Source organism: Miniopterus natalensis, chromosome 18, assembly GCF_054644295.1.
Source record: "Miniopterus natalensis isolate mMinNat1 chromosome 18, mMinNat1.hap1, whole genome shotgun sequence".
NCBI classification, from domain to species: domain Eukaryota; kingdom Metazoa; phylum Chordata; class Mammalia; order Chiroptera; family Miniopteridae; genus Miniopterus; species Miniopterus natalensis.
In genome coordinates this window covers 11,626,977-11,642,277 of record NC_142098.1, presented here as the reverse complement: position 1 = coordinate 11,642,277, position 15,301 = coordinate 11,626,977, and the positions used below count along the sequence as shown (strand labels likewise).

Below are 15,301 nucleotides of genomic sequence, written 5' to 3'. Positions count from 1 at the left end.
AAGGGTCCTGGGTTCAGTTCCGGCCAAGGGCATGTACCTAGGTTGCAGGCTCAATCCCGGGCCCCAATGGTGATGCTCCAGGGAGGATATTTCTCTCTTACATCGATGTTTCTCTCTCTCCCTTTCATTCTCTCTGAAAAGCAATGGGAAAAGTATCCTTAGGTGAGGATTTAAAAAAAACAAAAACAAAAGCCTCCATTTCTTTGCCTGAAATTTGTGCTTGTCAAACAACCTTCTCATTACAAGCATACCTCATTTTTACTTTGCTTTGTTGCGTTTCACGGATATTGTGGGTTTTTTAAAAAAAAATGATTTTGGAGGGAGTGGACATCGATGTGAGAGAGATACATCAATTGGTTGCCTCCCATACGTGCCCTAACCAGGAATAGAACTGGTGACCTTCCGGTGCACGAGGTGACGCTCCAACCAACTGAACCACACCAGCCAGGGTGGATGTGTTTTAAACAAATTGAAGGCAAGACCCTCCACCAGCAAAAAGATTATGACTCGTTTTATTATGATACTCACTTTATTGTGATCTGGAACTAAACCCACAGTATCTGAGGTATGCTTGTACTAATGACCCAGGGAAGGATTGCCATTGTCAATGAATGGAATTGGTGTCTGAGTTCCTAGAAGCCTGGTGGCTCATGGCATTCTTGTCTGAATGCATTCCTGGGTCAGAGGAGCTGATGATAAGACCCTGCCTGTACTCATCCAATCTCCATGCTATTATAAGGCCATCTCCTGTTCTAGTTGACTGACAAGTAATGTTATAAACATGTTAAAGTACTGTTCTGAAAGTAATACTAGTCAAATTAATAAAATTGTGGGGAGACTTGTTAAATTATTTAAATTATTGGCAGGATGACCCATCTGCAATGGATTTTGTCACCTCTGCTGCAAACCTCAGGATGCATATTTTCAGTATGAATATGAAGAGCAGATTTGATATAAAATGTAAGTTGTACTTCAACTGTATCATCTAAAATGCTAAGTTATTCTTTTCTTTTTTAATTGTTAAACATATTCATCTTTTTTTTTTTTTTTTAATTTTATTTTATTTTAGCAATGGCAGGGAACATTATTCCTGCTATCGCTACTACTAATGCAGTGATTGCTGGGTTAATAGTATTGGAAGGATTGAAGATTTTATCAGGAAAAATAGACCAGTGTAGAACAGTGAGTATTTCCATTTGTATTTTGTATTCACTCTCTTTGTAAGGTAATATATATTTGCAGGGTTTTATTAAAAAGCACATTAAGCTGTCAACTTAAAAAAAAATCAAAAAAAAAAAAAAATCAATAAAACTGGTTTAAAGCAATGGAAAAATAATTGTTCCGGTTACCTTGTGAGTGCTAAGAGTTCTTTATGGGTTTTAAATTTTGTTTGGTTGTTTCATAGTCCCCTGTTCTTTTTTTTTCCAGTCATGATTTACATTTTATATTATTTTGTATTAGTTTCAGGTATTTAGCATAGTGGTTAGACAATCCTATACTTTACATAGTGTTCCTCCTGATACTTCAGAACCCTTTAACTCTTTAGAGTTAATCTTAGCAAATGCCACAGTACCTGGCAGTCACAAAGACAAGAATTTGTCTATTAGTTTCAGTGTTGTCCTGACATTTGTTTGTATTGAATCTGGCTAGTGTTCTCCCAGCTTTGCATTAGTATGAGGTTAGGGCCTTTTTAAATTTGTGGCATTTTAAAAATTTGCCTTGGATATTTTTTTGTTTGGGTATTAGGGAAGTGGTAGATAGGTGCTTATAGTGCCAGAAGTACACTATTTTTTCTCCTAATTACATAAATGTTAATGTTGTAGTTGTAGAAAATTAGGAAAGAAAGGCAAAGACGTTGGTTCCGTACATCTGTGAAAGCATCTTCATTAATTGGTAGTATTAACGTATTGGTCTTGTTGAGAAGTTGGCTTAAAATTGATAAGAAGAACCCCTAGGAAGGCACCCAAAAGTTGACTTAATGGTACCAGAGATGGGTATGGCTAAGCCCTTCGTTTTGCTAAATTAGTTTGCAGGATAGTCTAGTCTTCAATACAAGGGATTTCTTTTCAGTAAGCTCAGCTTTTTATATGGTAGTTATTTTTTTTAATTAATTTATTTTTTTTATTTCTTCCATCACTATCCCCTCTGTGCCCTCTTCCACCTCCACCCCTCCCCTCCCTACATGGTAGCTAATTTGAAAAGAAGGTTGGAAAATCAGGCTCTCACGGTCATGGTATTCCTTATCCTTTTTGCCATCTAGAAGGGAATATTTAAGTCATTTTTTATTGACTGTACAGTAAGTAAGACAGTAAACTTCAAGTGAAATAAGCTTGTCAGAGAAAGACAAGTACTACAGGATCTCACTATATGTGGAACCTAATGAACGAAATAAACTGATGAACAAAATAGATCTAGAGACATAGAAGCATGGGACAGATTGAGGGATCTCAGAGGGAAGGCTGGGGTGGGGGAGTGAGTGGGGAGAAGAAAGGGGGGAAAAAAGAGACACTAAACTTCAGAGTGTATGGTGTATAAAATTGTGAGTGACCTGAATTTCTGACTTCTGCTTGTGTTTTTTCTTCTCCAAAGATTTTTTTGAATAAACAACCAAACCCAAGGAAGAAGCTCCTTGTGCCTTGTGCACTGGATCCGCCCAACCCTAATTGTTACGTATGTGCCAGCAAGCCAGAGGTGACTGTGCGACTGAATGTCCATAAAGTGACCGTTCTCACATTACAAGATAAGGTAAGTTCAGAGGCCAGTTCTCTTCCACAAGTTTGTTCATTTTCCTTTTCCTAAAAACCATTCAAGTTTCCTTTTGCCGTTTACTGTGTTACTGAGGTAACAAACTCAAAGCCACGTAGCTGCTCTGAAAGACTGGCTAGTGGAGTGTGTTGCTCTGATATCCTTGGTCACTTTCCCATTTGGGATCCTGCTGGCTTTTTTCTCTGTGGTTCCAGAATATGTGCCTCACATCCCTGAAAGGAATTAGCTGTATTTGGCCAGAAAGTGCACCATGGGTATCCCAGATGTGGCACCGTATCTTGACAAGCAAGAGACACTTTGCTCATTCTGTTTCCCAGATAGTGTATAAATTCTGTATTTTTTGGCAGACAGGAGGTGTCCTAAGATGGTCTGGTGATGGTCCTGACTCTGATGTGTTAAGGAGATGCAGCATTTATTTTATTTATTTATGTATGCGTATATTTATTTATTTTAATCCTCACTGGAGGATATGTTTTTCATTGATGTTAGAAGAATGGGGGGAGGAGGGAGGAAAGGGAAGTATTGATCAGTTGCCTCACACGTGCCTTGACCACGGATCAAACCCACAACCTGGGTATGTGCCCTGACCAGGAATCAAACCTGTTATCTTTCGATGAAGGGGCCAACACACCAATCAACAGAGCCACACCGGCCAGGGCAGGAGATGCAGCATTTATATACCTGCATTCACCGTTAGCACTCCGGAGTGAGGGATATGGGGGTTTAGAATGTGGTCTGGTTCTATGACCTGGTTTTTAGGTTCCTCCTAAACTTGCTAGTTTAGTTTTTTTATTAGGGAAGGTATCAAAAATTACCCCAATGAATATCGCTTCCCACTTTCGGGATCACTTCAGATTGTTCTCTGATTATATCCATCATCATGTTACATATTTACATACCTCCTAGACCTTCCTGGTCCTAAAGGATTCTTAAGAGGGAATGTTCTTTCTCCCAGAAATGGATATACAGAGCATGTTGACTGGATCTTATGTTTTGGATAGGGAAATAGCAGGACTTGGAATACTGGCCAGCAGAGGGTGGTTGCCCCACCTTCTTTCTTAGGAAATAATTGTATTTGATATGTACTCATTCTTGAGATTAAAGGTAATTCCACTATTTGTAGAATAAACTGAACCAGCCTTCAGAGAGGTTCCCCTCCCCCCCTTTTTAGGAGCATCTAGATTTCACAGAATATTATCACTTTTGATTCATCTTGGAATTTAAAGTGAAGTGGAACTTAGGAAAGGAGGGAAGACCATCTGAGAATTAGGTTAATGACAAAATTTGCATTTGTAAAACATCTGCCAGCACAGGGTTATCATGGAGACTAAGAGGAAATATATTATGTGTCTAACTCAGTATCTAATCTGCAGGGATGGACAAAATACCAACAGCTAATCAAGGAGTTCTCAGTCCCCCATTTGGAGGAAGTTGTGTCTGATCTTTATCAGTGGTCAAACATGGGGATGGAACATAGGCATGAAATAATTTGGTGAATTATCCACTGCTTTCCTACTTGCCCTAAGGTGTCTTACAAAGCTACTTGGCCCCTTTCCAATAGAAGGTGAAAGTAAGACCCTTTATGGAAAAAAATGTCTTAGTTTTTTATGGTCTTTAGTTAAATATATTAATATTTTGAATCTTTTTCCCCCCTCGTAGATTGTGAAAGAAAAATTTGCTATGGTAGCACCAGATGTCCAAATTGAGGATGGGAAAGGAACAATCCTAATATCGTCAGAAGAGGGAGAGACAGAAGGTATGATACATGCATTTACTCAGTCCCCTCATTTGCGTGGAGATGCCTAAATGAAGGAGTACACATTAGTTTGTCCATTTGCTATAGATGTCACTCAGGTCACAGCTGAAAGGAGCTGTATGTGGTCAAGGAGGTGCTCTCCCAAGATGGCGTTGCCTTGGTGAGATCACAACAGTTACAGTTTTGGGAACCCCATGTTGTCAGTGTGTCTCGGGCTATTTTTCAGTAATGCAGTGCACAGTCACCATTTACAGTTACCTCAGTGCTCTTGTTTACTTTGAAGGAACTGTCATCCTGTGTCATGGATCCTGTAGCTAAGTTGGTAATAAGATTTCTCTGGTTGTCAGATCAGAGTAGGTCATCTAAGGCTATTGGGTATTCGGTCCAAGAGTGGGGAACCCTTCATAGCCTGCTTCTATTATAGAGCAGAAAGTAGTGCTGAAAGTCAGTGCCTAGTTTTGTCTTTTTAGACTTTTTTTTTTTTTTTTTTTTTTTTGGTTCAAGCAGCCATCCCTTTTGTTACTACGTTTGTTATACAAGATTCAATGCATTTCATTCTGTTTAAGCTTTCTTAGTGAGGATTGGTACTGGTTATGCCTCCTTTGGCCTACACTAGCCAGTCTGATTGGACTTACAAGTTTTTTTCTGTCACTTTGGCATCTCAGAGTCTCTTGGGTTACCATTGAGTTGATTTCTTCATACTCAAATTTTGCCAGTGTACCATTACTTTTAAAATCTGGGGCATTGTTTTTTTTCTATATTGACTTATTCACTTGTCTTCACTGACTATTTATTCAGTACACTTTGCCAGGTTCTAATGGGGATTCAGATATTAAGCTTTCTTTAAATTAAAACTTAGTGTCAGGATTCTTCTTGGCTGTGTAGTTCCTTGTCAAATTGTTTGGGCTTTTAGGTCATGAGTAATTGGAGGCCATGTTTTGGCTGGGTAGTAGTCTATTTTAAGAGCCCAGTTGAATATTTAGGCCCCATTCTAGCCAGCTGTCTTCACCAAAAAAAAATTTGTTCATGACTGTTCTTTTAGTTCTAGCCAGCTCTTTCAAATGCTAAGGCCTTAAAAATAGAAACTGGTCAAGAATCTCTGTGGCTTTAATGTTGCCTTTTCCACAAAATACGTGTGCTGCTGAGTGTGAGATGGCATTTATTCAGATACGTGTGGTCCTGTATTCATGGTTGAAGGATGAGTACTCCAGCAGTCTCTGGTTTGAATTACTGTATAGCCTGGAAGGAGAGGAAAGATTATCAGCTAGTGGATTTAGTACAGTCTAAGAAATACTGTGGGAAAGAATGTATGAATTGAAACCTTGTGAAGGGAAGGTCAAAGGGAGGTCACAGAACTCGGGCCAGTTCTTGAAGAAGTAAGGACCAGACTCTGTGGGCAGAGAAGGAGGGTCTGCATTTGGGCAGAATGAACAGCTTCTTCAAAGGCATAACATAAAAGGCTTTGGGAATGGACAGTTACTTTGTTTCAGTGGAAGGTGGGGTGATGTGGGGTAGCAGTGCTGGTTCACGGGAGGTGCACTGGAGGGATTTGTGTGGCTGCATGTAATGCATCTTTGTTGTCGTCCCTGTCCCTCCGCCCGCCCCCCCCCCCCCATATCTTACTCCCATCAGGGCTTAAGCAGTGGAGTAATGTGGTTACCTTCTAGTATAATTTGCAGAGGGTGAGTTAAGTGTGTGAGAGTGTAGGCAGGAGCCAGTTAGGGAAGGAAAACAAATGAGGGGAGTGAAGGATTCTTACTAAGGTAGAAGCAAGATGAGAAAACTTGAGCTTTGCAAGGTGGGAATTTAGGGCACAGGTGAAGAGAAGTAGTATTATTAGAGGACTCTGGCTTTACAGGTGATGCTACTAACCAGGAAAGAATGCACAGTAACTGTTTCCTTTTGAATATGTTGGGTCTGAGGAGTTTGTAGTGAGTGGGGAATGCCTGGAAGGATGGGGGGAACTATTGTTTTCTGAAGACACTCCAGGTAGGTTGGAAGGTTAAAATAAGAATAAATTTGTAAAATAACTAGAAACCATCTGCAGTTCCTGTGTTTCAAAGTCTGGATAGGGAGATACTTCCTAAGCATTTTCCTTTTAAGCAGTGAAAGAAATAATAAAAACTAAAGAAAGAAATATGACATAAAGTGAAATATGATAACTAGAATTTAAAATGTAGTTTACTGAGTATGTGTCAAGCACTGTGGATATAAGTCAGCAGGTTCTATACAGTCTGTGCCCCTCACCAACAAAAATAGTAAAGTGGACTGAGTGTTGCAAGGAGGGGGGTGCATATAGGGAGCAAGATGAGGAAGCAGGGTTTTATTTTCCTTTTATGAAAACTTTTTTTTTTTTAATATATATTTTTATTGATTTCAGAGAGAGGAAGGGAGAGGGAGAAAGAGAGATAGAAACATCAATGATGAGAGAGTCATTGATCGGCTGCCTCCTGCACTCCCCAGACTGGGGATTGAGCCCGCAACCCAAGCATGTGCCCTGACTGGGAATCAAACCACAATCTCCTGGATCCTAGGTCGACACTCAACCGCTGAGCCATGCCCAGCCAGACTGAAGACTTTTTAAAAATTTTTTTTTAATTTTATTACAGTTTACATACAACATTATATTAGTTTCAGGTGTATAACATAGTGGTTAGACAGTTAAATAATGTACAAAGTGATCACCCCCATAAGCCTAGTACCCACCTGACACCATATGTAGTTATTACAATATTATTGACTAATCCTTATGCTATAGGAAGCAGTTTTGTAGATGAAACTTGATTGCTTTTACAGGCCAGGAGTGAGGAGCATTTGAACATGTGGGAGAGAAAGCATAATTAAGGCAGAAAGGCTCTAGAATAGGTGACACCCAAAAGTTTGATTGGAGGGATTATTCTTCGTTGGAGCATTTATGGTCCATGTAACAAAGGTTTATTGAGTGCTAACTGGGTGCTGAGCACATTCTGCATAATGGGAATATTCGATGAAGCAGAAAAGACATGGAAGGTAGAATTAGGTTGTAATGTTTATTTTGGGGAGACCCCACTAGCTCTTCATTGAGAAGTTTTGATGTTGAGAAAGAAAAAATGTATTTAAAGTTTTCTCATATTCCTGAATTATAAAATTTGCTAAAAAGTTTTGTCGTGGATAACCTGTTTGCAGCATAGAATATATTTTGTGCCCTGGCTGGGTAGCTCAGTTGGTTAAAGTTGTGGGTTCGATCTTCAGTCAAGGCACACATACAAGAAGCAACCAATGAATGCATAAACAAGTGGAACAATAAATTGATGTCTCTCTAGAATCAATAATATATTTTGTACAACTCTAAAAGTTGTCTTTGACACTTCAGGATTTCCGATTAATTTGGTTTGAATGGGAGAATGTTCTCAGAATCTCTGTTTGGTGCCTTTGATGTAGTTTTAGTAGTTGAGTGTTCAAGGATGAATTTGTAAGTCCCTAATATTTTAATGGATTAGTTTGCTAGGGGTACCATACCAAAATACACAGATAGGGTCACTTAAATAACAAATTTATTAGGTCTGTTTTCTTCTGAGGTTTCTTTCCCTGGCTCTTTATGAGGATACCAGTTAGATTGGATCAGGGCCTACCCAACAGCCTCCTTTTAAATCACTTTAGAAAGCACAATCTCCAGCCCTGGGTGGTGTCATTCAGTGGTTAGAGCATCAGCTTGTGCACCAAAGGGTCTTGAGTTCGGTTTTCAGTCAAGGGCACTTACCTCAAACCTCAGTTGTGGGTTTGCTCCCTGCCTCCAGTCGGGGCGTGTGTAGGAGGCAACCAGCTGATGTGTCTCTCTCACATCTCTCTGTCTGTCTCTGTGCCTCTGTCCCTCCTTCCCTTTCTCCCCCACTTTCCCTTGTACTCTCTCTGAAAAAGCAGTGGAAAAATTTTCCTCAGGTGAGGATTTTTTTAAAAAAGCACTATCTCCAAATCACGCTCTGAGGTCCTAGGGTTAGTACTTCAACATATGAATTGGGGGTGGGGCACAGTTCACCTTAGGGTGGGGTGTTAACCTTTTTAAGCTGACGTGACTGCTCCATGGAAATACAGATACAGCTAAAGTATCTAAATTTCTTTAAAATTTCCTAGCTAATAATCACAAGAAGTTGTCAGAATTTGGAATTAGAAATGGGAGCCGGCTTCAAGCGGATGACTTCCTTCAGGACTATACTTTATTGATCAACATCCTTCATAGGTAGGAACTATTAATATTTTAAGTGTAAAAAATTACTTGAATATATACACTTAAGATAAAGTGGATGGAAAAAAAATGTTTTCTTACCCTGAAACCCTACTGTTCATTTGAAACTGCTCAGTATATTTGCTTGAGTTGGCCACTGAATTCCCTGAGATTTGCCCTACAGAAAAATTTGGGTATTCAAAAGTAAAAGGGGTAGACAAATGATATTTAAGGGTAACTGCTGTCGATGGTGGCTGATCAGAAAGAGAGTAGAAATCCAGGAGTTTGAATAGTTATAATCAGATGTGAGTTCATTTTGATAATTGAACTAGAATAAAAATTTCTATTACTTTTAAAGATTCATTAGAAGAAAGGAAGAAATATTTTATTTGTGATCTATAACAATAACGAGAATATTAAAATTACCCTGTGTAGATTCCTGGGTCACATATATATATATTTTTTGATTTTACATCCTTTATAAGAAGCATTCAAAGTGCTTGCATTATAGAGTATTTGTGCATATATAACACAATTAAAATATAGATGGTCCTCTGCTTGGTAATTTTATCTATTAAACAAAGTGCAGTTTTTGTGCATGCTCATTGATCACCTTAAACTGCACCCTTAGGACTTTTGGGTGCTATTTAACCAACAGCTTTGTCCAGTTATTTTGCCTGTATTGACATCTCTGTACAAACATATACAACTTGTGTGGTTTGGAGAACATTCCTTCTTATATATTTAGTTTATAAAAAGCATAAAATGACGGGAAAGACTGAGTGTGGGTTAATAGTAATAATTTTCACAAAGTCAGACAATTGAGCCAAAGATAATGCTAGGATTGAGCTCTAGCCTCAATTAGACACCAATCAGATGTCAGCAGTATGCTTGTGTTCACTTGTGAAAGAAAAGACAAAGAACATGTACAATAAAATGGAAATATATCAGATGGTGTCTAAAAAAGGAGGCGTAATTAGGGTCTTTTAATCTTATTTTTTTAGCTTTCTGGAAACAGAACCCCCTTTATAAGTCTTTTGTTTGATTTTCATGTATTAAACTTTTGTATATGTTTTTGGGAACGCATTACAAAAGCAGGGTGCTGCCTGTAAAGAGGAGAAACCCAGAATTCACATATCCTACTCCTAAAACCAAATTACTGAGAGTAGAGTGTAGAATTTTTTCACATATTAGCTGAAGCAATAATGCCAAAGAGTTACATTGGGCCATAGAGCTTTGGACTCAGTTTTCTGCTTTAGCAATAAAAGTTATTTTACATTAAAAAACAAACCAACCATCCTTTCCCTGATTTGAAGGTGCAGTGGTATTTACAATTTGAGTTAGAGTTTGGAATTGTCACAACAATCTGTTATGTATAGTCTAGACTTTTATTTTAGCTCTTTGAAGGAAAATCAGAATCCAAATATTTGGTGTGTACTTACCATACTCTTCAAGCTGAGGAACAGTATGTCTCTGGAGTGTCTTTACTTTTGTACGTAGTCACAGCACTGGTCCACTTTTATAGTGTGTGGTTCTTTTACAGTGAAGACCTAGGAAAGGATGTTGAATTTGAAGTTGTTGGTGATGCCCCAGAAAAAGTGGGGCCCAAACAAGCTGAAGATGCTGCCAAAAGCATAACCAATGGCAGTGATGATGGAGCTCAGCCTTCCACATCCACAGGTGAGTCATGGCCCCAGCCAGCAGCTGGTTGTTAGTTACCCAACAGGCAAGACTGTATAGAAACAGACTATCATTATTTTATGAATGCTGACAAAGTAGAAATCCATGGGACTAGTAGAGGTATGTGTTGGTTTGGCATCGATTGTTTTAATGGCATTTTGAATGTGTGCGTCATGAAGCCATTTAAGACCGGGGGAAGTTCTTACTGAAAATAGAAACATTTTGTTATTTTTTTGTAAGTGGATTTTTACGACTAGACATGTCAGACAGTTTTCTAGTACATAAAGACCATTCATTCTTAGTAGTAGTTTTGGATTTTGTATCCCTGTTTTATTTAGGGGTGACAGATCAGTGCATCTGACTATTTTGAGTGAGCAGATGCTTGCTGAGTATAGTTACAGCCTTTCACAGTTTCACCAGAACTGATAACTGGGGCAGTGCGTCAGAGGCTCTGTTCACTGGGTTTTCAGTGCTAGTGCTTGTACTGTACTCTGCTGGATTTGGATGTCGTCGTCCCCCCCCCCAACATTTACACACACCCCTCTTCATTCTTTAAGTCAGGAAACTGAAAGATATACATTTTAACTTCTGTTTTCATTTCTTTGACCCTGGGTCTTTGGTGTTCTTTAAAGTGTGGTTCTCAGTTCTGATGCTCTCTGAGAGTTTTAAAGATGGACTTTGAGACTGTCTAGGGTTTGACCCACTTGTGGGCCAGGGGTTCGTGACCTTTTCTCTCTGAAATAGAGGGAGTTCCATCATCCTTTGAGGGAGGGACTGTGGGAGGTTTTTAAAAGTCATAATTTTAAATGTGGGTTTACTGACCCTCTGTGAGTAGGTTAGGAGGCTGTAGCAATAATAGGATAGGTACTCTGCCTTTGGTTTGTTGAACAGGGCACAAAACCACCTGTGGTGTGAGGTTAAAAGCATGTACTGTAGAGCCCACACTGCCTGGGTTTGTATCCTGACCTCATCCTCTGCTACTGTGTGACCTTGGGCAAGTCGACCTCTTTGTACCTCAGTTTCCTTTTCTGGAAAACGGATAATAATGTTATCTTCTTTATAGGGTTGTTGTGATGATTAAATGAGTTGTTATTTGCAAAGTGCTCAGAACAGTTCCTGGCACATTGTAAGTGCTGTGTATATGTTGTTGTTGTTGTTGTGTTGTGTTGTTTATTACCACCACCACCACAGTATTAGGATTTCTACCCTCCCCTTTTCTGTTGGAGAAATAGAAACAAGGAACTGTAGTAATTTGAGTTACATAATGCTTGTTACAATTTTTTGTTTTGATTAGAAAAGAAATAGGTGTTTGTTACAGAAAACATTAAGCCAGTGCAAAAATATGAGATGTACAAAGTGAAGGTTCCCTGAAGGTAGCCTTTCTGGTGTATATCAGAAGAGTTAGCTTTTCACTTATATGAAATGTTAATGAACCACCAGTAACTCCCACACTTTTAACCATTTTTTCCTTTTTTTTCTTTCTGAAATAAGCACAAGAGCAAGATGATGTGCTCATAGTGGATTCAGATGAGGAAGGCCCTTCAAATGACGCTGACGTCAGCGAGGAGGAGAGAAGTCGCAAGAGGAAATTGGACGAGAAAGAGAGCATCAGCACAAAGAGGCCACGCACAGAGCAGGCACAAGAGCTCGGCGATGTTATCGCGTTAGATTGAACAGCAGTGCCCCCCCAGAGCCCTCTACTGCATTAGGTCACCCAGGCAGAGCCAGGTTGTTTGTTCCGTCCTTTGTTAAAGGGAAAAAGTTGACACCAGTGACTTGAAGATGATTCTGCTCCCTTTGAAAGCACTCATTTTGCTAGAACTATTAGACACATTGCGGTATGCTGTATGAAAAGTAGGAATATAGTTTTCAAACCCTTTGAACAAAGCGTTTGCATAACCAGTCATGAGGAGAAACAACGCAATTGCATGTTGCCTTTTTAATGTAAATACCCTTAGGTATCATTTAATAGTTTAAAATATTGTGGTTTAGTAAAGTTGATACCTGGTTATAAATATTATGCCTTTATTTTTGGTTAGAAAAAGAATTATTTTTAGCCTAGATCTAACCATTTTCATACTCTTAACTGAAAGGAATTCAAAAAGTATCAAGTGCTGCATTGAAACTTGTTTTTAAATATTATCTAGCACTATGTATATTGATGTAAAACAATGTTAATTTACTCAAGTTTTCAGCTTGTACTGCCTGGTATGTCTGTGTAAGAAGCCAATTTTTGTGTATTGTTACAGTTTCAGGTTATTTATATTTGATGTTTTGTAAAACTCAAATACGACTATGCTGAACTTATGGACCAAATAAATGGCCTCTGCATACTTGTTGTACATGCCTGCACAGTTCATGTGTTCGCTGCCTTGTTGGGTTTATCCATTGTATTTTCTGCAGGCATACAAATTCTTTCCTTTTAAAAAATTAACCTGTAATGGATGTGAAAGTTAAAAGATCTCCACTGTTTGCCATGGATGAGTATACTTTCTAAAATAAAGCTTTTAATGGCGGTGTTGCTTTTTAAATTTGGATTGTAAATAGTTGGCCTTTTGTTGAGAACATTTAAGTGATCTTTGGCCAGCCCCAGTAACTTGGAGCCTTGGAGTTGAGATTCCAGAGGGCAAGAGTCGCTCCTTTGTTCTGCACTCTTCTCTGGGTTGTTCCCACTTCATCGGAGTCCTTCTTGAGAGTTCCATTCATTTTGGGCCCAGGTCCAGCCTACAGATGTGGCCAGACCGGCTCTGGATGGATCGGCACTCACAGCTCTACCTGAACCCCAGAGGGCCATTAGGGTGCTCTCCTCCCACAGGTATGCCGAGGGTGTTCCGATGACAAACCCATGAAGCGGTTTCCCTTCTCTCTCTCTGCCTGATTGATTGGCCACAGTTAACTAAATTTCAAACTGATTATTATATTGTCTCACTTTGTATAATTCCTATTTGCCACCCAGCTTACTAACTCTTACTCCTTGTTTTGTAACATTTGTAAGTTCGGCATGTCATTAAAGCCGTCAGAAAAGTCCTATTGAACAAGAGCGCTTGGGAGCATGCTGCTTGATGCCTCCATGGTGCCCTGCCGACCAGCCTTCTGATCGCAACTGCAGGCAGGCTGGGCCCCCACCCACAACTCTGTGAGCCTGTGGGTTCACTTTGCTTTTAGATTTTTAGGAGTTTCATTTTTCCTCCAGAAACACATTTCAAAATTATGGAATTAATGTAACAGAAAGACCCTGGACTACCAGCTCAGAATAATTTTTTGTTAACTGGTTGGTCACTGATAATCATTTTCTATTTTGAAAGTTTGAATTCTGAAAAACTCCAAAGATTTGCACTTAGAAATTCTCTTCATTCCTTAAAACCTCAACCTGCCTTTTTAGACAGTTGTCAACAATCGGCATTTTGTATGTGTTTTTTTGTTCGTTCCCGTTTGCACACGGCAGTAAGTGCAGAGTTGATCTGTAGAGGTGTGTTTCTGTTTTGACAGCAATGCTTTTCATTTGTTCAACAATTCTAGTCTTTTTCAGCGGTTTCTGTTAATTTTCTGTTTTTGTAAAATCAGGTCAGGTCTGACTCTAGTGGTCTTGCTCAACTAGACTTAGCAAATCCAAGCTGCCTCCACTTCCCTGGAGGGTGGAGACACTTTAGGTCTCGCCTCGTATCTGTGGTTTTCCTGTGTGAGTGGTCTCAGCCGGGGAGCAGGGTTCCTCAAGAGTGTTTACCCAGCAGCTCCAGCCTGAAATACCACCTGACAGCATCTTCCAGCCTCATTGGGAGCATCTGGTGACTGAAGTTTACCAAGAGAGTCCGTGGCCCCAAAGATCAGTCTGCACCACTGAAGGCTCAAGTGAAAATTCATTGTACCATGAGGAGTGGGTGTTTTAATGCAGAGCCGCAACCCTTAATGCAGTAACTGGTCACGCACAGATCAGTGGATGCCAAAACCTTTAGTAAAAGGGTCTTCACTCCGTGCTCAAATGCTGTACAGATAATTTGCAGAAGGAAAACAATCGACGATGTCTGTCATGGTCATAATCAAGTGATCAAACCCAGCGTCACTAATGGGACGGCCCAATACATACTTCATGAAGAAATAAAAACTACAACAGCACCTAGGCAAAAAAAAGTTAACCTGAATCTAACCCAACATCTAGACTTAATTTCCAGCTGACAGGAAATAGAGGGGTGGAGGAACACATAAACATTAAGAGCAAACAATAGCACAAGTATAGAGTGGGTTATACTAGAACTCAAGTGCAAAATAACAATTCTTGTGGTAATTGGAGATTTGAAGATGAAATAAATAGGTGATCATGGAATTATTTTCTTAGGTATGATAATATTCTTGTAGTTGTGTAGGACAGTGTCCTGATTTTTGAAATATTAGGGATGAGGCTTTGTAATTCAACTTAAGTGGCTCAGCAAAATAATAAAGGGAGAAAAAAGCAAAATTAACAATCTAGGCGGAGCCTATAAACATTGTTCATTGTACTATCCAACTTTTCTCTGAAAACATTTTCATAAGACTGGAGATTATATACATGGTCTGTATTTCCCTTTCGTGCCTTTGTGACTTCCACGTTTCATATTGAGTATATTCTGATTGAAATCAGGAAGGCAATAAAAATGATTAAATGAACAAGTTGGCATGAGAGTGTTACAGTGGTTCCTGGGTCCAACATTGCTCAGGCCAGCTTCCCTCATCCTTGTTGCTAGGCTGTGGCTTAGGGGGAATTCTCTTTCACCTGACCTTAAGAGAACTACGATGAGCCAAGTCGTTTCTGGCAGATTAATTAGAAGCTGCCAGAAAGCATTTGGTTCATAATAACTGCTGCCGTTCCTGAAAATTGTCCATTGATGGCACACAATTGAAATGTACTTGCTCTACTGGACACG

The 15,301-nt window shown here is 39.4% G+C and overlaps 1 protein-coding gene across 2 annotated transcripts in view; it reads left to right on the top strand.

Moving 5' to 3' along the window:
- Window positions 1–12,934, top strand: part of UBA2 (ubiquitin like modifier activating enzyme 2) — a 31,672-nt gene extending 18,738 nt beyond the window's left edge. For both annotated transcript variants that reach the window (XM_087827173.1, XM_016221048.2), the window contains 7 exons: window positions 867–960; window positions 1,070–1,182; window positions 2,590–2,745; window positions 4,426–4,522; window positions 8,633–8,738; window positions 10,267–10,403; window positions 11,895–12,934. In XM_087827173.1, coding sequence (XP_087683299.1) covers window positions 867–960; window positions 1,070–1,182; window positions 2,590–2,745; window positions 4,426–4,522; window positions 8,633–8,738; window positions 10,267–10,403; window positions 11,895–12,076 — 885 coding nt within the window. In that variant the 3' untranslated portion in view covers window positions 12,077–12,934. The remainder of the gene's footprint in view (window positions 1–866; window positions 961–1,069; window positions 1,183–2,589; window positions 2,746–4,425; window positions 4,523–8,632; window positions 8,739–10,266; window positions 10,404–11,894) is intronic.
- The last annotated feature ends 2,367 nt before the right edge of the window (window positions 12,935–15,301 follow it).